The sequence below is a fragment of the Astyanax mexicanus genome, chromosome 19 (assembly GCF_023375975.1).
Source record: "Astyanax mexicanus isolate ESR-SI-001 chromosome 19, AstMex3_surface, whole genome shotgun sequence".
NCBI lineage: Eukaryota > Metazoa > Chordata > Actinopteri > Characiformes > Acestrorhamphidae > Astyanax > Astyanax mexicanus.
The window spans coordinates 32,560,618-32,585,504 of record NC_064426.1 but is presented as its reverse complement, the minus strand read 5'-3'; the positions used below and the strand labels follow the sequence as shown (position 1 = coordinate 32,585,504).

General features: G+C 39.3%; 1 protein-coding gene across 1 annotated transcript in view; it reads right to left on the bottom strand.

The window, feature by feature from the left end:
• pitpnc1a (phosphatidylinositol transfer protein cytoplasmic 1a) overlaps nucleotides 1-24,887 on the bottom strand; it is a 101,971-nt gene that overhangs the window by 8,166 nt on the left and 68,918 nt on the right. The window contains exons 5-6 of the mRNA XM_022673167.2: nucleotides 11,243-11,314; nucleotides 5,421-5,516 (exon numbers count right to left, since the gene is read on the bottom strand). Of these exons, the coding sequence (XP_022528888.1) occupies nucleotides 5,421-5,516; nucleotides 11,243-11,314 (168 nt within the window). The remainder of the gene's footprint in view (nucleotides 1-5,420; nucleotides 5,517-11,242; nucleotides 11,315-24,887) is intronic.

Here is a 24,887-nt window from a genome sequence, read left to right as displayed (position 1 = left end):
CTGCACTTGTTTCTAACAAGTGCAGCTTAAAATGGACGTTATAATCCGGTGTGCCTTGTGTATAAAAATAGTTATAGTGCATACTTATAATTGTACTTATAAATATACTTGAATTTTGATAGTCGGACAGCAGTAAAAAAGAAGAAAAAAACAGATTTTTGCAAATCTGGTCTAAAGCACATTGTTTAAAAGTTGACTACAATTTGCACAGATGCATCTCAGGTACCATTCACACCAGGGTAAGCCGATCGCAACTGACAGTCAAAATCAATAGCCGTTCAAACCTGGCATTCCTTTTTTTTGGCACAGTGTCCTCAACCCAAATGTAGATAAATTACTATAGTACAGCTATAGTCAGAGGATTGCATGTGCAGATTCTGGGTACAAGTAAACGCAATTTTACTGAAAGCAGAAGTGTTCGCTGCTTCCTAAACACTACAGTAAATAGAGCATTTAATGAGCTCTTTTACTGATTCACTCTTTTATTGAATTATGTTTTCACATACAGGCAGACTGGCTCAAACCCCATTCACTCTGTCCACCTCTGTTTACCACTTTTCATTAACGCTCTTATGAGCTAATACCTGGCAGCAGCACAGGCCAACTGACGTCAGCTTTTCATTCAGGGCTTCTTTAAAAGGCTTTACTCTCTCTAAGAAAATTAATTAACAAATAAATACAGCTAGTTTAAGATTATGAAACACTTAATACACTTAATAATAATTATTAAGTAATTAAAATACACTTTAAGAAATAGTCCAGTTTTTTTTCTGAGGGGAAACTGTGATCTTTAACAGCATTTGCTTAGTATGTAAATAGTAAGTAAGTCAATGAATTACTAGCAAATTCATAACTTTTTAAAAATCTTAATTTAGAAGGCCGATTACCCATTAGCATCTCAACTTCAACCCTGTCAAGCCCCGCTGTCACATCAATCACAGCAAACTGGCTCCAACTCTGCAAACAGATCCAACTCTGATCTTCTCACCTGAAGATCACTCAATCTCTGCACGGATTTCGCAGTGTCTCTCTGACATATCCTCATGGATGAGGGAGCATCACCTTCAATTAAATCTCTCAAAGACTGAACTTCTGGTTATACCAGCAAAACCATCTTTTCAACACAAATTCTCTATAAGTATCGACTCTCTCTCTCTCTCACCGACAAAGGTTGCTAGGAACCTGGGTGTTATGGTTGATGACCAACTCTCCTTCACGCACCATGTGGCCTCAGTTGCTCGGTCCTGCCGCTTTGCGCTCTATAACATCCGAAAAATTAGACCGTTCCTGACGCAACAGGCCACCCAACTCCTGGTGCAAGCGGTCGTCATCTCACGCCTCGACTACTGCAATGCCCTGCTAACTGGCCTCCCGGCCTGTGTAGTAAAACCACTCCAGATGATCCAGAACGCAGCAGCACGTCTGGTCTTCAACCAGCCAAAACGGGCACATGTCACCCCGCTGCTCATTGAGCTCCATTGGCTACCAGTTGATGCTCGCATCAAATTCAAAACTCTTACAATCGCCTACAAGGTGATGTCAGAACAGGCTCCTTCCTACCTGCACTCGCTCCTGAAGGCTTACGCTACCTCCCGGCCGCTGCGCTCCTCCAGTGAACGTCGCCTCGCTTTGCCAAACATTCACACAAAGCAATCCAGACTGTTCTCATACAGAGTTCCCCAATGGTGGAACAAACTACCCTCCACTACCAGATCAGGAGAATCTCTCGCTATCTTTAAGAAACTCCTGAAGACAGAGCTCTTCAAAGAGCACTTACTCTCTTAACACCTCTAACACACTAACTACTTCTAACCTCATTTCCTTCTTCCTCTCCTTCACTCCTCTATCCTATTATTCCCCTTTGTCCTCCTTTTATCCCTATCCAAAGATGTTTTTCCTTTAAACTTATTTTACATTGTACTTGACTATTGTAAGTCGCTTTGGACAAAAGCGTCTGCCAAATGTAATGTAATGTAATGTAATGTAATGTAAAAACATCCGAAGTTGCAGGTACCCTCGGACCTGGACCCCCCCAGGATAATAGAACTTTAATAGAACTTTGCCTTTTGCAATAATTTAGTCTAAAATCACTATTACAAACTGTACAGTGGGCAAGACTTTCATTGTTTTTTACTTTTACCAGACATGGATATACTTTAGAGTAGTCAGACGTGAAATGAGTTTTGATGGGAGCCGTGATGTTCCTTTCTCTTACTCACTAAACGCATCCCGCATCCCGTCCAGGAGGTGAAAATAACACTGCCCGCCCACACTAAAAACAGATTGGCTGACTCACAGACTCTTTGTAAAGAACAGGCCAATCAGAACCCTCTCTGTTTTGCATGTGCTTCATGAATATGCACGAGGGGATGCCCTTTTTCTCCCTGTCTTTTTCTTTTTCACATACATGATTGGGTAAAAAAGTCTGTATCAGGGTGTCGTTTTTTTATATAATATGCAGTAGATTCCTGCAACTTCCGGGAGACTTGGGAAGTCTGAGCCTGACTTTTAGCATCATAAATGACTGTCTCCAAATGTCAATACTTTTGCAATTTTATGCATAAAATATTTAATTTTTTATTGGGGTTGGGAGGTAAACTGCACTCGTCCTGCACTCTGTCATGTTGCATGCACAGTTCTGTGTGGTTGGTCTCTGCTTTGTCTCTTGGGAAATATCCACAGGGCGGGACTAACCCGCATGCCCACAGAGTAACTTCCTTTTCTGCTCAGGATGCCTTTACTGTACTACTTGACTGAAGGTGCTTTCACACCTGCCTCATTTGTTCTGGACTTTTGGACTTTTCAGTTTGGTCCGAACATAAGTAGCAGGTGTGAAAGTTGCCGCAAACCACGGTCCGGACCAAAGAACCCGATTTTGGTCCAACCAAGAGAGGTGGTCTCGGTCCGGATCTTCTGAACCATGGTCCGGTTTGCCTGCAGTGTGAAATTGCTTTTCTGGATGGTTCAAACTTTCAGACTAATTACAGGAAGCTGAGCAGGCGTTCCTCAACAACGGCAGCAGAAGAAGAAATATAAGCGGAAAAGCAGGAAAAATGAGGCGTGGAAGCAATGGGGCGAGGAGGAGACGAAATGTTTAATCGAAATTTGGTACGATGAACATGTGAAAAGTGACTGAAGTTGCTGCTGCTGCTGGTATAAAAACCACAATAGCAGCACTACTATGGAGACGAAATGAATCTCTTTATTCATTTTATCCTTATCCTGGAAAGTCTTCCCGCCGAAAGAACCACCTGCTGAATAGTCAACACGCCAACGTCAGACGCATGTCCTTCTAAAACCAATCAGCCTCAAGTTAAGGAAAACGCATCGATACGTAAGTGATGATAAAAGGATGTGGGACTATCACACAAAGGTCTTTGGTGCGCTCCATAACTCCCTAAACTGCAGTGTGAAAACTAAAATAAGCGGACCAACTATATACAATGTATCAAACACATGAACCTTGGTTCGGACCACGGTCCAGACTTTCAGGTGTGAAAGCACCCATAGAAGCAAGGTGTTTACTGCAATATATTAATATGTTTAAAATGTCAGACTCAGCACCACTAACAAAGAAGGTGTTTTGTCTGATAAAGGATACAGCTGAGTGTTTGTTGGTAAGACTAGGGTGTGTCTGGGGAGTATGGCAGGACTTGAGTGATCACTTCATCACCAGATTACAGAAGAGAAGTGACGCTTTCCCCACAGACTCTAATAATCGATCAGTGCTCTCACAGCCTCGGCAAGAACAGAGTGCTGCCTGAGCAAGAGCCAAGACAGCCATCCATTCACTCAGAGAGATACAGGGAGAGAGAGACAGGCAGCCTGTAAAGCTATGGGATAGCTGTCTTCAGAAGCCAGTTGATAAAGATGTTGTGGCAGCCAGATCTGAGGGTTCTGTGTGTGTGTGTGTGTGTATGTGTGTGTGCGCACTTATAGCAATGAACAGCAGCAGCAACACCTTCCTCCCACCAGTGTCTGAAATGACAGGGACACATGTTCCGCTAGATGAGAACCAGCAACCCATTATAGAGAAACTAATTTAATATCAAGGCCAAAACGCTCACGTCTCGCTTTTCTGCTTCTGGGAGAAACAAACATGTTGCGCCCAAAAATGAACATGAAATGGCCGAGACGCGACTACAGAGTGACAAATCATTACAGTGTGCCTCGGAGGATGAATTGATTCAGCGAGGCTAATGTAGCTCACGAGTAATGGAAGTTTAGAGCAAACTGTAGGCACTTGCCTCAAACTGTATCGAGCCGTACATTAGCCTCAAATAGACTGGTGGCCATGTTTTGTAGTACTGCCTGACATACTTTCACATATCAGTGCTGTCCAATGAAAAAGAAGTATTGCTATTTTTTAGTTTACTAGATAATTTGAACAGACAAACTGTCCCTTATATTGTGCCAAAATGTCATAATGAACGGATCAATAAAAATACTTAAAAAATGACCTGAAATAAACTCTTTTTACATTGACATCCATTGAAGATTTAGAATGTTTTTTTTTTCTCTCTCCTTTAAAGTTGCTGTTTGGGAGATACCTGTTTTTCAATGAAAAGTGATGATATACAGTTCCCTCCAAATTTTTTGGAGCAGTGAGGCCCATCCCTTTATTTTTGTTATAAATTTGAGACAATGAGAAAAACATAATAAAAAATGTAGCTTTTATCTCTAGGTATTTTCATTTGGATTTAGAAGATTTTGAAGAAGCACCTTTTATCTGAACCAATCCATTTTTTGTAACGTGACTGTCAGGTGTGTTATGTTGCCCAGGTGTGTCCTAAAACATTGATTATTCATACATACAATAAACAGCGCCATATGTCTATGATCAGTTTCAGATTTGGGTTTTGTCTGTGCAGACTGTGCTTGAATATTGGCCATAGCCAGTGTAACCATTTGGAATATTTCTGAAGAAGAAAGTCTTCACTGGTGTACTAACTAACAGCATTCATGAAATGAACACCTCGCCAACATTAACTGGGTTCTGTTTACAAAATGCGTGCCCAGTGTGACCAGAGTAGATCCAATTTTACATTCCCATATTAAAAAAACCTTAAATTTATCTGGTTCTGTGAGATCTGTAATAATTTAGGGAAACTGTGGGGCTTCTTAAGTTCCAGTAACAGCTCTATTAGAATATTTGAAAATGTGAAGGACTGTTTAAACCACAAGGAAACTGTGGTTTAAACAAGGAAATTGTAAGGGTGCCCTCACCTACATGTGAATAAACACAAGCAGAGAAAGTAAGAAATAGAGAGAGAGAGAAAAGCCAAAATCCAACCTAGAATACACATTACCACAGAACCACTCTGCTGATTTGTCTAGAACCAAATCCACATCACTCTCTATATAAATCCAGTCAGCACTATCTGAAAGGCACTGAACACTGAGGCAGTCTGCTCTCTTACCTCTGACTCTTTGTAGTAGCGCTCGGGGATCTCATCATACGCAATGTCGATGAAACACATTTCGGTGTCCTCGTCTCTCGGTTCCCCATCAAAGATCTGGAGCAGAAAGAGGAGGGTGAGGAACAGTCTTTCAGTAGAGCAGCAGAGCAGCAGCAGTGCACCTGTACAGGAGCGTGGACTACTGGCTTCAAAATCAGCATTCACATTTCACCAATCAGGTTGTGAGAGAAATTTGATTATATTGAAGTATTGTGATATTTTGTCTTGAAAAACTCCATACATTTTCAAACGCAGTATCGATTTATTAATTAATAGTTAACGTAAGATTGGTGGTAGACAGTGGTTAATTTTGTGTTGGGTTTAAACTCTGCCCACTAGACTGCAGCGTTGTCCTCAGATCCCACTGTTTTGATTGAATAAAAAGTAAACTTTTATATATTGTATACTGTTGTGCAATATATTGCTTTGTGCCTTGCTAAACTATGTTGAAGTAAATCAACAACAGAAGCCACATTTACCTTCATTTAATGTATGGATTTAGTTGTTTTACATTGTGCCCAATGCTGATACAGACTCAATTATGTTATTCTGTTAGATCTGCTTTAGATAAGAGGTTCTCAATCTTTTCCAACTCAAGGCTTATTTGCTATTGTGTGCGTATTTTATTTCTTGTGAAAACGTGCAAATTGGAGCCGGAAACAATTGCTTAAGGGTCTCATTCCACTAAAATCCACTTTTTCTTGTTCTTTCTAAAATATAAAATAAATAAAATAAAATAAAAGGCGATATGTCTGTGTGTATGTACAGAAACACTGGAGAATTTTTTTTACAAAAAAAAAAAAAAAAAAAAAGCTCACGACATTACTAGACTGTTTAAAATCAATGAAAAAAAAAAACGATTAAATAAGACCTTTAAAAAAAAAATGGCCAATTTTATTTCAAATCATTAAAAATGTGTAAATATGTAAAAGAAACAGCGAAGCCAAAGTTCCCCTTTTAGCTGTAAATCCTACAAGAACAGTATTAAACATACAAGTGTCTCGTTTTTCTCACCTACTCGTTCATGATTTAGGGTGTACTCGCACTAGGCAATCCGTGCCGTGCCGGGCATGTATTTCTAAGTAAGTTAAAGTGAATTATCTCAGTTTTTTGCGCGCTCCTGAAAGGGGGTGCATTTCCTGGTGGGGGTGATGAATTCGGCACAACACCGGTAAGCCCACTGAGCAGTGAGTGAGGTAAGCGTGCTCGGGCACGCATTGTTTAAACGCAGTGTGAGTGCAGGCCAGCGGGGAGTGGGCAGAATGTGTTGTGTGAGTACACCCTTAAAGTGCAGACACCGGCACACTACAGACTACTGTCTCCTCCTCTTGAGGACAGACCTGTGGACCACTAGAGGTTACTTCACAGCCCTCTGGTGATCCACGGCACCACAGGTTGAAAAACCCTGCCTTAGACTGTGACAAAATCAATTTTTTTTTTAAATTACATCAAAAGATACACATATAGAGCTGTCAAAAATAATATCCAGGAAAGTTCTGGGTTACTGTTTATGTGTACAAGGTAGTTTAGATGCTCATCATCGTAGCATTAAAGGAAAAAAGAAGTACTAGTAGTACTAGTAGTCTTAACACTTTTCCCACCACTAGGAGGAGCTGTGGGTTTCCGAATGAGCAGCTGTGCAAGACGGTGTAAGTAGATACAAGTCTACTCTATTGCATAAGCTGGAGATTTCTCACTCCTGCTCTCGCTCATGTTGAGCCTCCTGAGTGTTCTCAGCCTCACAAAAGCTTTAATGGTTTGAGAGCGTGCCTCTGCACCAAAGAACCGGCGAGAACTCTGCTCTCCCTGCTCTCTTCACCCATCAACAGCAACAGCAACAGCAGCAGCAGCAACCGACAGACGCTCTGAGCCACTGGAGCCCGTTATCAATACAGATCAACAGCGAGACGCTGGGGTCAGAGTAAAAAAAAAAACATATATTAATACAGAAACTGCAAAGAATAGAGTGTACCAGTGTATTAAAAGGGGTCTAGAGGCTGAGAGAAATGTAACGAAAGGATGAACGATCTTGGCTTAATGGAGAGAAAAAATGGAGAGAAGGGTCACTCTGTATTAAGGAGACCAAGGCCAAGGATGTGCAAACAGGGCTGACTGACAGGAAGGAGGTGAATAAACTTCTATTAGGGGAGCTGTATAGATTATATAGGAGAGAGAGAGAAAGAGAGAGATATAGACAAGATAAGTAGAGTAATCAAGGGAGTAACAATAGGATAAACATAAACGACAGTAATTTACTGCACCTTAATCCCACTAAACATCCTTACCTCTAATCTCTTTAATCTAGCTCATATTACAAGGTTGCACTTATCGACCACACACACACACACAGAGCGCAGAGCGTGAGAAATAAAGCTGCAGTAATAAAGAGCAGCTCTACCGCCAGAGAACACGCTGTTCCCACACGTACAGCCTTTATATCACACACAGCCATGACCTTCAATTCAACGCTGAGAGCCTAGCTTAACATAAACACAGTTCAAAGCAGGACATGCAGTGGCTGATGGCACTGAGTAGATTGTGATAAAAGATGATAAAAAAATGAAAAGATCACAATTTAATGCTTTTTTAAGACCTTAATAAATATATTTAAGACCCAGAAATGTAGTCATAATCCTTTTAATTCTCTCCCCTGTAACGTTAGATAACTTTCTGTTAACGTTAGCATGTTAGGTAGCTAACTCGTCGCTAATGTTAGCTAGTTCTCCACTAACCTTAGTTCTATCCCTGGTAACGTTGGCTAGCTCGTTTAAGCTAGCTAAAGTTAGCATGTGAGCTAGCTTGATGCTAATGTTAGTTAGCTTGCTGCTTACGTTAGTATGTTAGCTAGCTCACCACTAATGTTAGCTGTTAGCTAGCTCTCCGTTAATCTTAGTTGTCTCCCTGGATTAAATGTTTACGCTAGGCCGCTGTGTTTTTCCACCGGTATTAGGCCTAAATGCACCACCTGAAAATGTAATATCTAAAGTAATTTTACAGTAAATTTAAGACAATTTCTGCTAACGTTAGTATGTTAGCTAACTCGTTGCTAATGTTATCTAGTTCTCCATTAACCTTAGTTCTATCCCTGGTAACGTTAGCTAGCTAGTTTAAGATAGCTAAAGTTAGTATGTGAGCTAGCTTGATGCTAATGTTAGTTAGCTTGCTGCTCACATTAGTATGTTAGCTAACTCGCTGCTAATGTTAGCTAGCATTCTGCTAACCTTAGTTCTATCCCTGGTAACATTAGCTAGCTCGTTTAAGATAGCTAAAGTTAGTATGTGAGCTAGCTTGATGCTAATGTTAGCTAGCATTCTGCTAACCTTAGTTCTATCCCTGGTAACATCAGCTAGCACGCTTTAGCTAGTACGTTAGCCAGGCTAGTTTGCTGCTAATGTTAGCTAGCTCTTCGTTAATCCTAGTTGTCTCCCCCGATTAGATGTTTACGATAGGCCACTGTGTTTTTCCACCGGCATTAAATGCACCACTTGAAATTGTAATACCTGAAGTAATTTTAACTCTCTTCTGGGTGGCAAAAGAGCTAGCATGGTTTGCGAATAGTGCTAATGCTGCTCCAGCAGTGCTAGCCGGGGTTAACAGCAGGCTACAGTCCGATATACTCATCTCTGAGTGGGGTAATGCGAATACTGCTCCAGTTTTGGAGCTGAGGAACTAAACTCAAACTGTATGCTCGGCACGCTGTATAACACTGCATTTTAGCAGAGTGGCTTTCCTAATTCAAATTTTTAAGGATTTTAAGTGCGCCTTTCAGTGTGAAAAATAATTAATTTTTTTTCATTTTATTTCATATTTTTATTATTTTACTAAAACCCATGCCTCAAGTAAACAGTACAGGCAGGGATGATCAGTATAAGGAGCCATATCTAGCCTTATCAAATCTAGGATGTTTCAGTAAACTATTCAGCAGATGCAGTGGCCATTAGTGGTTTGTCCCTTCAGCCTTATTGAAAAAATAATTGCAGCCCATATAAATAATTGTGACCAACTCCAATAATTGTGGTTAGGTAATTATGCAATAATTGTGATAATTCCACCAGCTACAATAGTCAGAGCAGGACACTACAAAGATGTCAAATACAGAACGAGATTCAAGGCTATTAAAGACAACAAAAGTCCTCATGTCTAACGAACATCAATGATGTAAAACTACTGTGTGAACCACAATCCAGAGGTGTGTGCCTGATGAATAATAATAAATAATACATGTCCTTATATAGCCAGTGTACAGAAGGTGAGGTGTTCCTTACATGAGTGTGAGGAACACACAGTCCAGACAGTTCAACACCTTTATTAGTGACTGTACGTCTCAGGCTGGAAGTAGGCCAGGCCTATCGGAAAGAGCAGTTCTGCCGAAACTCACTTCAGGACGAGGAAAAAGCGTAATGAATAATTCCCAGACTCCGCTACACATCCACTCACATCTCCTGCCTGAGACGGTTTCCATAGCAATGGCAAAGAAGAAAAAAACTAACAAATATTAAAATAAGGGCGAAGAAAAACATTACGATCCGAAGTCGGATTTTTTCAATATTTAATGAGCTAATATTTCATATCTCAAACCGTGTTAAAAGGGGTTTCATTTGCTTTTCATTAAAGTGCTATTAAGCAGGGGACAGCACCAGGTCCCTCTTCAGGCTACGGGGAGTCATAAGCTCAGTGAATCAGTGAACAGTGAACAAAGATAGTGATACACTGGCAGAGTGGAGCAGAGCGGAGCAACTAAAGCATATAAAGTAGCCTATTTCCCCCAGATAAAGAGCTGAGAAAGACTTTATTCAGCTCTAAATCTTACTCTACTGATGTTTCTCTCACTCTGTCTCTCACACCCACACTATGGCACTTTTTAAACAGGATAGGGCGTCTTAAACTGCCTATTTAGAGTGCTGTTGTCGGTGGGGTTGTTGGTAGCTGCTGAAAGTAACTAATAAAGTAACTTGAAAATAACTTAGTTTTAAAATAAAGTAATCCATAAAGTAACTTAGTTACTGTTTAAAGGAGTAATCAGAAATCAGTAATCAAAGTAACCATGCCATAACTGGAAAAATATAACCCAAGTAAATACAAATATCATTTCATTTATTAAGAAAAAATATCCACACCAACTTGGCTATAAGTGATATAAATTGGTTGCGTCACCCTGTCAAGGAGTCTTTCACATCTCTGTGGGGGAATTTCGGACCACTCTTCTTTTTTGAATTGTTTTGATTCACTCACACTAGAAGGTTTTCCGGCATGAACAGCCTAAGATCATGCCACAGCATCTCAATCAATTAGATTTTGTCTAGACCACTCTGAGCCATTCAATGGTGGACTTGCTTGTGTGACTTGGATCATTGTCCTGCTGCAGAACCCAAGTAAGCCTGAGCTTGAGGTAACAAGCTGATGGACATGTATTCTCCTTCAGGATGTTCTGGTAGAGAGCAGAAATCAAGATTTCATCAATTAAATACATTTGTCCAGGTCCTGAAGCAGCAAAGCAGCTCCAGATCACCACACTACCACCACCATGTTTGACTCAGTATTATGTTCTGAAAAGCTGTGTTATTTGGATATTTCTGGTTGGTGGACTGTTCTCTGTCCAGCAGTGACACTGAGGTGTTTAAAAACTCCAGCAGCACTGCTGTGTCTGATGTCCAAATGTTTGCATGCCACTGTATGTGTGTGTATCCTCATGTGATGCCGATTTTCTAGAAGACGTATCACACCCCAACCTCCTTCCTACACACACACACACACTCACACAAATACCACTTGGACTTACTTACATTGTCATTGCTACCATTGTTGTCCTCATACTTTGTCTCTATGTGGATGGAGAACTTTGGCAAGAAAGAGCACTGTAGAGAAAACAAAGCAGAAACAAATGAACAGAATAATTACAGTGCAGATTACTTTCAAGCTGTGGAAGATTAAACACAAGCAACACTTTTTTTTATACACAATATGTTCAAAAGTATCCAGACACCTTTTGTATAAAGTGGATTTAACTGCTTTACAGCTGTTTTGCTGACACAGGTGTTCTAATACATACAAAGAGCTTCTGTGATCTCCACAAAAAAGCATTACCAATAGAAAGGGACCACCGCCATGCTTTAATAACACGTGTCAGGGGTGTGTGTGGGGGTTTATAAAGCAACCAGTGAAGCTGCATTCCCTGGCAAGATAGAGCTTTACAGAATACATTTAAAGATGATGCTGAGTGCTGTTTGTGATTAATAGGACATTAAAATCTGAATGACTGAATATGATTAAACCCTCACAGCAATGGTTTAACACCCTTAAACCTGTCTGAGAATAATAGAAATAATTATAACAATAATAATCTTTATTTTTCCATTAGGTGTGGGTGATATGGCCCTAAAATAATATCACAATATTCATGGTATTTTTGCAATAGCAATACTCTTGTGGATATGACAAAACACTGAATAAAAGAATACAGTACTGCAGCCAAATGAAAATTAAATTGTATTATTGCATACGATAAGATATGGCACACCCCTTACTGAGATACTTAAAAAATACAAGAATTTTATCAGATTTGTAACAGAATCAATGATCCAGAATGATGGCATGATACTAATAATAATGCACTCCAAATATCTCCATATATCCAGGATTATTAAAGTAAAATAAATTATACTGGACAGATATAATCTGTCTCTAGTAGATATATAATGGGAAATGAGAACAGTGTGGATTTTTATTTTGCTAAAAGCAGCAAAAAAAAAAAAAAAAGGAACCCTGATGCGATAATTAGGGAGGGGTGTTATGGCACAATATTTCAGGGTATAATATTGTTCACGATATTCTAAAAATATTGGTGATATTATTGTGTACGATACAATATGGCACACCCCTGCTTTCAATGCACAAATGCAACCCACAAAACAGAAAGAAAAAAAAACATTGCAGTCATCTCATCATACAATATACAATATATGAATTGAAAAGCAAAAATTACAAAATAATAATGTTTACCCTATGAAAATGCTAATACAAACCTTTTGAAAATGCAGAAGAGCTTCCCAAAGCTTTGGGCTATAATGGCTGAAAGCAGCCTCTCCAAATCTCAGCCGAGTTTTGGGAACTACCAGCAGATTAATTTGAAAAGACCAGTTTCAAAATCAGCGCTTAAGTCTAGTAAGACAAGGACAGAAATATTGCCCTCATCTCTATTCAGTCTAATCAAAACAGTCAAAACACACAAAAGAAGCCTGTGTATGTGAAGAATAAATGTGAAGAATAATTAAAGCACCAGGTTTGCCAGTATCAGCAACAACGACGTGAGGAGCAACTATTTTGTCAAAAAATATTTTGTTAATATTTACAGGCTCAAATTATCTCAATTTTACCATTTTCTCAGAAAACAATAGGAAACCTTTTCCAATAATCTTTCAAATAAATAACTGTCAGATAAAATATTATTGAATGCAGTGACATCACCAAGGCAACGATGTCCTGCTTCAGGACCACGGAGAGCAACGTGCATTCCAGAGGCATTCCAGTGCTGTTTTCTATAGACCACTGTGCATCAACACAGTCACTGATACATACAGTATTACACCCATATTAGCTGGCTATCAGTATACATTGGTGGATTATCTTTCAATAACACTGCATTGTTCATCTGGAGGTGATGCAATAAACATAATCATATAAACAATAAATTAAGTCATTATTTTATTCCATTTCCACTTTTTTTTTAATTAACACATCTTAAACCAATCTAGTGTCCCCAATAGTGACCCTTATACACAGCTATTTTCCTATGTTTTGTTAAAAATATCGTTTCTATCTTAAACAGTTCAGCAGGTTTTTATCCTGTGTTTTGAACACATGCAAATACTTCTCTGTTATTTCATCCAGGTTCATATTTTGTTGTGCATTCCTTGATTTGTGCATTCAGTGCATCTCACAAAAGCAAAAAACAAAAAAAAAAAAACAAAAAAACAAACAAACACTGTAATCTGGAAGTTAACAGGAAGAAAATAAGTCAGGACTAAACAGAACACTGAACATGAATCAACCGATAGAAACACAGCAATCACAGAAGTTTTGAAACAGAGCTTGATGAACAAGCAAGAGTGGCTACAAATCAACAAGACTAGACACCTGGAAAAAACTCCTGGAACATGAGGGAAAAGAATACTAATAAAAAAGTGGAGCTAGAAAAGGAATCTGAGAAGGGCAAGTTTATTCCAATTTTGTTTCAATGGAAACGAATATACTGCATCTACGCCAATAGGTGTGGTCATGATGTGGGGTGTATTCAGGTAAATTTCTGGCTTATTGCTATCTTGGCAACGGAAAACACAGGTGCGCCACTCACTGAAAACAACCTAGTTAGATGCCAACAGTCAGAAGCTCATTGCTATCTTGCCAACACCAGCTAAGAAGGTTTGGACAGTGCACCATTGAAATAGCAACATGCCAAAATCCGAGCACACCTTCCTGTTAAAGGGAATGGTAAGTGACATGCTGATTGGTTTATTTCATGTTAAGCTTTATTAAGATTTTATTAAGAGAATTAGTATATACTTTTTGCATGTTTCGAGCCATGCAAGATGTACTTCAAAACAAAAATATGATAGCAAAGACACACTGACATGCCCTAAATCAAGCTGTACATTGAACAGTTGATGGCTCACCTATAGAAAGCTAAGAAAGGGCTGCAAGACTTTGAGTCATCAGATCACTGTACTCCACACACTTATCAGAACTTATCAGTGACACCTACTCGTGATTTATAAAATCAATTGGTGTCATGCGTTTCACGAAACACTCACAAGAACTGATGGGATGCTGAGCAATTCTACATTACATTACATTACATTTGGCAGATGCTTTGTCCAAAGCGACTTACAATAGTCAAGTTCAAAAGTAATAGAAAAAGGTAAAACATCTTTAGATAGGGCTTAAAGGAGGTCAAAGGGAAATAAAGGGATAGAGGAGTGAAGGAGGGGAAGAAGGAAATGAGGTTAGAAGTAGTTGGTGTGTTAGAGGTGTTAGGAGAGTACGTGCTCTTTGAAGAGCTCTGTCTTCAGGAGTTTATTAAAGATTGTGAGAGATTCTCCTGATCTGGTAGTAGAAGGTAGTTAGTTAGAGGTGTAAGGAGAGTAAGTGCTCTTTAAAGAGCTCTGTCTTCAGGAGTTTATTAAAGATAGTGAGAGATTCTCCTGATCTGGTAGTAGAAGGTAGTTTGTTCCACCATTGGGGAACTCTGTATGAGAACAGTCTGGATTGCTTTGTGTGAATGTTTGTTTGGTAAAGCGAGGCGACGTTCATTGGAGGAGCGCAGCGGCTGGGAGGTAGCGTAAGCCTTCAGGAGTAATCAGTGCAGGTAGGAAGGAGCTGTTCTGTCATTACCTTGTAGGCGATTGTAAGAGCTTTGAATTTGATACGGGCATCAAAATTCTACCAAAATTGATGTCCACAACATATTTAAATATGGAAGAGACAATGTAAAAAGACCGGTTAGTAAAACTCAACCCTCCACTTTCTTCTCATCACTTTGTACATTGCACACTAATTGGTTGCAGGTATTTGAAAGATGTCTCTCAGGGGCTTGTGAGGCACTGGTGATTATATAGCTCTGTATTGGTTCACTCCAAGCAAGTGCTAAACAAAAGCAGCCCTGTCTCTGACCTTGGGTTTCCGATCTCCGAAAAAAACAAGCCTTTTTTTAAGACTGCAACATGAAAATCTATATTACAATCCTGTACATACCCCAGCTGGCCACCAACGTCAATAGACTTCAATTGTAGGTTCAATGTTGTTCATGACGTGAGATGACAAAACCTTAACGTCAGGAAAACGTCTAACTAATTCAGTTATGTGCCTGTAGGGGTGAACCTGCCAGTAGATTTCTAATTTAACTGAAATAGGCTTTATATTGGAGACATTTAATCAACAAAAGATGATTATAAAAAAAAACTCAGACACACAGTTCATTAATAAAAATTGTTCTTAAATAAAAATGTTCTACTTCATTTTCCAGTACAGACAGAATGTAAAGATTGTGTGCAGATCCCTCCAAAAACATTTTTTTTTTTCAAGTCTGCAACTTGAAAATCAGCATTAAAATCCTGTAGTGTCCCAGCTGGCCACCAACGTCATTAGACGTTAATTTCAGGTTGAATTAGTGCTGGGCGATATAACGATATTGATTTGTTTCGCGATAATTTTTCCCTCGATGACGATGATAAGCCTGTGCAATAGAATTCGATAAACATTCATTTCCATTTCCGTCTAAGTGGCGCGGCAAACAACGAAAACACAACGTGTAATCAATCCAGAAGACGCTGGAGCAAATTAATAAATAGTTAAGAAAATTGTAATAGTTATTCTCATGCATGCAACAAAAAACCCTAAAGAATAGTGGAGTATGGCCCGACACACGCAAACAACCATAGTGTTTGTACTTTGGGAATAAACGGCCGCACTGTTCAGCACGTTTTAAATAAATTTTAAGTAAATTTTAAGCACTAAATGTAATTAATTCAATTTATATTAGGACCTCGGGGCAGGTGCTGCAAAAATGTGTATGTGGGGCGCGGATTAAAGGAAGAGGTTTTTTTGCGGAGCGGTAACAGGACAAAAACACCTTAAGAATGATGTCTAAATGACTTTCCTCTAATCTAATATAATTTAACATGGTTTAAGGATATAAAATAATTTCTAAACAAACGAACTTTTTAATATTGAGCTTATGGCCCAAGTGTAAAAACACAAAATCATTTATCATTTAGATTATCTGCCTGAACCCGAGCCCGAACCCGAGCTTGAACGCCAGCCTGACTCAGGCGCTGCATGAACTCGGGCCGGTCGAGAACACCGCTTTCCTCTCAGATTAGGCGGAAGAAAATGGTCTTTTTTTTAATGTAACAAATCACACTGTGATTTTTGTGATATTTCCCCAATTACAGCTCAGCTGCGCGTTTAAAGCTCAACGCATGAATTAATCGGTGCGCTGTGCGCCGCGCGTGCTCGCGGGGGATTTGACGCGTCTGTCAAGCAAGTTAATGGACCGTTTTGGGGGCAGAGATTAAGAAGTACAGCAGGTACATCTCAGATTTGTAGTTTAATGCTCTACTAAATTACTGGCTTTAAAACTGGCTCATGATATGGTCGGTTCTGGCTGGATTTTTTCCTGCCTACAGGCTGCATTTGACGGAAAGCAGCTCCTCAGTCAGACAACAGTGTCAGCATACAAATCGTGTGCGTTTCCTACAGGACAAACCATTTAAAAGTGCAGATAAACTCATTAAAAAATCACACAGTGTCTGTCTGGCTTAAAATACTTTTAATAAGGTACAGCTTTTAAATTAATAAATCAACATTCATTAAAAATCCGTGAGAAGTTCTGTATGCTAAATGACAAGCTAAGCTAATAAGCTAATAACATTTAATAATAACAGAAAAATAGATATGAATTTGGAAAATAACCAACTAAAGTGAGCTCAAAATACAATAATAAATATAATCTAACGAATTTCAAAATATAAATTAGAAATATTGAACTTCAATATTAAATTCAACTTCAACTACAAAAAACGCAAGGACCGATAGAACATAACGAACAGAAAAAAATAAATTTGAAATTGGAAAAAAAGTTCAAAATGCTAAAAGAAATAAAACCTAACGAATTTCAGAATATAAAATCTAAATATTGCACTGCAGCAGTACAAAAGCCTAAGTGCTTAAACAAACAAACCAAAAAACAGCCTATCACAAATCATTTTTTGAGCCCGACCCAGCTGAGGAAAAGGTGGGAAATCTTTTTTTTCCGGCTGGGTCTTGGAAAACTTTGTGGTGAATTAAAGGGGCCGAGTTGCAATTTTTGTTTTACTTTAATCAGTTTTTAATCCGTCTTTTTAAAAACAAATATTCCAATATTGGCTGCCAATCAGTGCCCAATATTCTGAGCTCAAAAAACGCTATTCGGGCCAGCCCTACTAATCTAATATAATTTAACATGGTTTAAGAATATAAAATAATTTCTAAACAAACGAAATATTTAATATTGAGCTTATAGCCCAAGTTTTTTTTTCAGTCATGGAAAATTGGAAAAAATTGGAAAAAAGCCCGAGTTCATGCAGCGCCTGAGTCAGGCTGACGTTCAAGCTCGGGTTCTGGCTCGCGTTCATGATTAATTTGTTTTTTTTTAAAACTAATATTGGAATATTCGCTACCAATTACTGCCAAATATCCGGAGCTCAAAAAATGCTATTCGGGCCAGCCCTAATAATTATGGAGATACAGAAAAAAATATTGTGATAAAACTTCCATCACTCCCTTATTCTCTCACTAATAAAAACAAACCTTTAAGTGTGACACAAAGTGATTTGATTTATATCGTGATACATATCGATATCGACTGATATGGAAAACTATATCGTGATAAGATTTTTTCCCATATCGCCCAGCTCTAGGTTGAATGTTGGTCATTATGTAAAATGATAAAAACCTTTACGTCAGGATAACATTACATTACATTACATTACATTACATTACATTACATTTGGCAGACGCTTTTGTCCAAAGCGACTTACAATAGTCAAGTACAATGTAAAATAAGTTTAAAGGTAAAAACATCTTTGGATAGGGATAAAAGGAGGTCAAGGGGAATAATAGGATAGAGGAGTGAAGGAGGGGAAGAAGGAAATGAGGTTAGAAGTAGTTAGTTAGTAAGTTAGAGGTGTTAAGAGAGTAAGTGCTCTTTGAAGAGTTCTGTCTTCAGGAGTTTCTTAAAGATAGCGAGAGATTCTCCTGATCTGGTAGTGGAAGGTAGTTTGTTCCACCATTGGGGAACTCTGTATGAGAACAGTCTGGATTGCTTTGTGTGAATGTTTGGCAAAGCGAGGCGACGTTCATTGGAGGAGCGCAGCGGCTGGGAGGTAGCGTAAGCCTTCAGGAGCGAGTGCAGGTAGGAAGGAGCCTGTTCTGTCATCACCTTGTAGGCGATTGTAAGAGCTTTGAATTTGATGCGATCATCAACTGGTAGCCAATGGAACTAATTCAGTTATGTGCCTGCAGGGGTGAACCTGCCATTGGATTTCTAATTTAACTAAAATAGGCTTTATATTGGAGACATTTAATCAACAAAAGATGATTATAAAAAAAAACAGACACACAGTTCATTAATAAAAATGATGCTTAAATAAAACATTAAATAAAAATGTTCTACTTCATTTTCCAGTACAGACAGAATTGTGAAGACTGAAGATCTCTTCTTGGCACCTCCTCCTTCTATACTAAACCTACCTCGACTAATCTACCATGACCTATAAATATAAAGCATCACGGAGAGGCAGGCAGTGCAACGGCAGCAGACTTTGAAAGGTCTAAGGACAAATTTGGAGCAGATGGTTGGGATGCAGTAAGCATATCGAGAGCATATGGACAGCTAGAAGGCAAGCGTCTCCTCCTGCTGAGGGAAAACAACAAAAACAACATTTTTCTCTCCAGCCTGTGATGAATTCTGAGAAGTAACTCGACACGACTTCACTCTAGACTGAAAAGCTCGAGCTGAGATGGCTTAAAGCTTGCAGCAGGAGGGTTTCAGGACCAGTACAGTTCTGCTGGGCCGCTGTTTAACAACTCGGCGCCGTTATGTTCACAGGATGGGTCGCCGTCTCTCGCGACGGCTGCATATTATCGGCCTGGTGTGGGGCAGCCAGCTGTAATGATGAGCTATTTTCCAGCCTGTTGGATTTACAGCCCCACTGTTCTCCACACTTACTGGCTCGCTCCTCGCCTCCATCCCCGCACATTTCCTCCCCCCACCACCTTTTTCTCCTCAGCGCGAGGCCTGGGGCTGCAGGAGTCCCCTGTAGACCCAACACACCGTGCCCCGATTAGATTAACTCCAGCTCCGGCAATCGCTATGGAGATCAATAGGGCTGGGATTATGTAACGCTTGGAAAGAGGGATGGGGTGCGGCAAAAGAGCGGAAGGCGAGAGATCAATGACGGCATTAGTGCACAAGAAGAGGGGAACGCTGCAGAGAAAAGGGGGGGGGACGGGGACGGGAAGGATCGTGTTAGTAATTAATGCTCGGTAATTTGTTACCAGCTTTGCCCACCTAAGGCTCGAGGCCTGATGATTTGTGAGACTGAAGGGAGGTTCAAATGGGAAGAGAGAGGGGGGAAGAAAAAGAGAGAGAGAGAGAAAGAAAGAGAGCAAAGGACACAGCTGGCAGACCGAGATAGCAGTGCGACTGTACATCACATTGATTTGAAATCCTCACTTGCTATTAAAGCTGTCACTATCAATTATCTTAGTAATCAGATGGTCTAACGATTACTTTAATGATTAATCTCTCAATTTTTAAAGAGCCCAACAATAAAAATGGACTTCACTAAACAACAAAACAGACAGAACAATCTAGTTGCGTTTTAAAGCATAGGCTGCAAAGCCTCACCCTGTATCTCGCAAACTCATTGGTTGAAGCAAATTGTTGCACTAACTTCTAGTCACAACACTTATTGCGCTAATAGATTTATATTTTTTGTGAGCTAGTGCAGATATTAAACCTTGTTAGATATCTGTCAGAGGCTTGTGAGGAATCAACAATCACATATCTATGTGAAGTGCTTATCTTTTTTTTGGGGGGGGGATTTGCTAACCGACCAGAGCTTTCCGATCTCTCCAAAATCTCCATGTCTGTATCTTGAAAATCATGATCAAACTCCTGTAGCGTGGGTCCGAGTGGTCGAATCCCGGTCATGCAGCTTGCCATCGGCTGCTGTCGGAGCCCTGAGAAGGAGCACAACTGGCCTTGCTCTCTCTGGGAGGGTTGAGGTGCTCTCTCCCCACATCACTCCAAAGGGTGATGTTGATCAGCACAACGCATCTGTGGGCTGATGTATCGTAACCAAGTTGATGTACTTTCCTTCGAAAAAAAATAAATCCTGCAGTGTGAACCTGGCTAAAATAGGCTTTATTTTGGAGACCGTTTTATCAGAAGATGTTGGAAAAAATTAACACTGCACACTAATAAAAACAGTTTTTAAATAAACAATCAAATGACATGTTCTTAGTTGTTTTCCAATACAGAATTGTGCAAAGATCCCTTTTTGGCATCTCCTCCTTATTTTCTTTAAAAGTTTTAAGAAGTTTAAAAGGTCTAAGAAAACAAAACCACACAGAACAAAGTAGCTGCATTGTAAAGCCTAGGCTGCAGTTGAAAAAAATAATGTTACCCCAATGTTTTCCTTATTCTAAATGGACAATTGCCAATTTAATTTGAATCCCATCTATAACTAACAATGCTCCCAACATTTGAAGGGTGATGTCTAGGGCATGCCTCCTGTGATGCACGTGAGAGTCCCACATTATCTTTTTTTTGTAACAGGGATGCACCAAATATTTGACAAACAAACCAATTTTACTGACTCATTTATTTTAGGTCAAATCATCATGTTTTACATTGGGATTGTTTTCAGCAGTTGTGGCACTTTACTCGATCTCAAGACACAAAACTGAGGCAAAAAAATGTCAGTGTACTTAAAGCAAGCAACAGACAAGACTGCCTAGTCTCTCTATAGCCACAGTGCTGTGTAAAGACTGAGCTCACACTGGGACTTGTGAGCCTGTCATCAACCATCAGCGAGTAATCCAGCTCAGAAAATTGTGTGGGCAATCACTGATAAATATATGCAGTAGAAACACTGTACTCTGCTTTTTTATGTTTGCTGGGATGTTAGAATGTTTAGTATGCAATACTAGGATATCTGCAGGTATGGGGAAAATAATTTAAGGCTTTTTAAGAATTTATAATACCACTCAGAGACAAATAATAATAAAATTACTACTTTTGCAAAAATAAAATGTCAAAAAGTACAAAAACCAAGTTAGATGATAACGTTCCCCAGTAATTACACGTTTCATTATATGGATTATGTATGTTAAATCATAGCACAAATAAACTGGTTTGTTTCTCAAATTTGGTCAAAAGGACTTTGAATGACTAAGTTATGATATTATTGTTTAATATAAATATAATCATTAATATTTTAAAACGCCCACTTTCAATTTAACCACTACTTTTACTTTATTTAGAAATAGTTGTTTTGTAATTGCCTTTTCTTAGAAAGGCATTTAGACTATTTAATTTATGCAATGATGAAAAAGTAGTCAAATAAATGCAAACCTGCAAAATATTCAGCCAAATGTTTCAATCAAAAACATTATTTTCAGTTCATCACTACTTTTTAACGATTAGCCTTCGCAGAATCATCTCTACTGCAAAATCATTGCTTTTTTATTGTCCTTTAAAGCTTGCCACACTCCTCATGCCCTCTTCAACCTGCATTAGATTCAATAGAGCTCCTCTCCTCTCATGCCCAGACTTAATGCTGATTATGCTAATGCAGTTACCTCCTCAGCCCAGCGCAGTTCCACACAGCAGAATTACACCACAGTGCTTCTGGTGTGGTTTAGAAATGTACACTGGGAGCATCTCTCTGAGCATCTCTATGCCATGCGGGCGTCTCGAATGTGCTAAGGCCTGAAGCTGTAACAACCACAGCTTCAGGCAAAGCTTATTTTCCACATTTGAGGCATGTTTCCCCCCTATTTTACATGTGTTATATAAACATGAAGTAGAAAAATAAGGTCCGTCTGTCTGTCTGTCTGGGCATAGCATTGTCCATGCAAAGAAGTCGATATTATTACACCATTAACAAGCCCAAAGTACCTCCACAATTCAACTATAGAATTCAGAGGGCCCAGACATTTAAAACGAGGCACTGAAAAAGTGTACAGGTAGTTTAATAATAAAAAAAAAAACACTGTTTATACACACAGTACCATAATGTAGTTTTTCCAGGTGCCACCATCTTGAAATTAAGTAACTATAAGTCAAATCATTAGCATAAAAAAAAAGGTAGGATAGTGATTTCTTTGCATGGGGAAAAATTAAGAGAACACTGAATCAGTTTCTCTGATTTTGCTATTTATAGGTATATGTTTGAGTAAAATTATCATTATTATTTCACCCAAATTATAAATAAAAATATTGTCATTTAGAACATTTATTTGCAGAAAAAGAGAAATGGCTATAATTACAAAAAGTAAAAATGCAGTGATGTCAGATATTCTTAATCACGTATCTTCATGCATCTTGGCATGTTCTCCTCCACCAGTCTTACATACTGCTTTTGGGTAACTTTATGTCACTTCTGGAGCAAAAATACAAGTAGTTCAGCTTGGTTTGATGGCTTGTGATCATTCATCTTCCTTTTAATTATATTCCAGAGGTTTTTAATTTTTCTAACTTTTAAGTGGTCTCGTATTTTTTTCAAGAGCTGTATACCAGTCTAAATTTTTCAACATTTATCTTCTTTCTGAATAGTAGTATAGCAATCAGACATTTTCGTCTAACGACTACAGCTATTTGTTTGAAGATGAGTGTTGTTATGAGTTATGAAGTCAAATGCTGGTAGGCCTTATGGAGAAATCTCTAGGTACTACACTCATGTTGAACAGATTTGTTTAAAGCTGCTCAGACACCGCATTGTAATTACTGATCTGTCACATGTGTCAGCCTGGGAAAAACCAGGCTTCATGCCAGAGCCCTAACTCTGCATGTCACTACATGGTGAACATCTCTTAGTCTATCCGTGCCTGCCTCACATACCATACAGATAAATGAATGGAAATAATGGAGAGGAAGCCTGGCGTGCTCCGGATTCTAATTTTGCGATTCATGTGAAACACGTTTTTTATTTGTTTCGAGTGCCACTAAATCAAATTGTGAATTTGACTCAACAAGCACTCAGTTGATTACTTGTGCCAAGCGCTAGTGTTAAATATGTGACATCGGTCCAATTCAGAACGCAATAAAAGCACTGTCACTCTGCTTCAGGACATTGGAGAGCAGCCACTTAACGGTCTTCAGCACTGGGAAGGAGTAGAGAAGTGACTGAAAAGGTAGAAAAAGAGAAACAGTGCTCTATACTCACTCCTTCTATTATATTATATGCTTTTCTGTCCAATATATATTTGTGGTGGCGGTCTGCAGACTGCCAAAGCATTCCAGGCTTGGTTTCCTTATTTCACACCAACCAAGAAAGCCCTCTCCAAGCCACTTATGGTCCAGACACACCATGTTGACCAGCACCATAAGGTCCTGCAACCAGTACCCAAACCTTTTCTGAATGCACACTTTCTGAATGGTCCGGCATGAAGACCCTGCCTCAGCCTTCACTCGAGAAATATGCTGATGGTGAGAGGAAGGCTGAGGCAACACGAACCTAAGAAGCACTACAGTTAAGTGACTACAGCCACACTGGGCAAAGACCCTTAGGGTCCAGAAACACCATGCTGACCAGGACAGAAAAGCCCCAGTGAAGGCATCTCTGCACCTCGGGCCCTCATTGCCCAGATTCAGGAAGCTGACCAAGATAAATTAGCACCAATAAAAGCCCTTGAGTCAGTTTGCCAACAACTTCTGCCATCTCTTGGGTTCCAAATATGCAAGATATGACTGGCCATTAAGGGATACACATGGTCAGCAATAATAAAAATACACTGCAGAATACAAGCCATACAGGGCACACAGTTTCCAGTGTGTAACTGCCTTAAAATGCAGCCTCAGCTTTCTGTTCTTGGCTGACAAAAGTGAAACCCTACTTGGTCATCTGCTCAATGTTTGACATGTGCATTCTTTTATAAGCTTTTATGGCCACCATAATTAAGCCTTTCCACAGCCTTTCTGCAATTTTAAACCAGTCTGGCCAGTCTACATTGATCTAGCCCATCAACAAGACATTTCTTTCAGTAGGTTGGAAGATTGTTGTACTGCAGAATCCCAGGATATCAGCACTTCTAGCAATACTCAAACAAGCCTGCCCGGCACCAACCAATCAATCATCATGGCTGAGATCATATTTTTTTTTCCCCACCATTCTCTGGAGGTTGAGGTGAACATTCCTGATGGTGCTGCCACATATCTGAAAGATTTTATGCATTGCTGCTCCATGACTGGCTGATAATGGAATGAATGAGTAGGTGTGTTCAGGTCTTCCTAATAATAAATTGCATGGTGAGTGGCACATAAATAAATTAATTAATTCATTGTTCATTCATAAGTTGAAAATATGAATTTCCTGAAGAACACACATACTGGTTAAGCAGCTGAATGGGGGGGAGGGTCAAGGAATGAAATAACAACAAACAGATGAGTGTGGGTCTGTATGGCTGTGGAGTTGAGCTTCGGGGAGCTGCCTGAAGGTGTACAAACAGTTTGATGGATGTGTTGCAAACGAAACACCAATTCTTTATCTTTGGCATTTTGCTAAAAATAAATGGGATGGTTGAGAGGACAACAAAATAGCAAACAGAGGAGTATGGGTCAATATAGCTTTAGACTATAACTTATATATCCGTCCTGATTCAGTATAG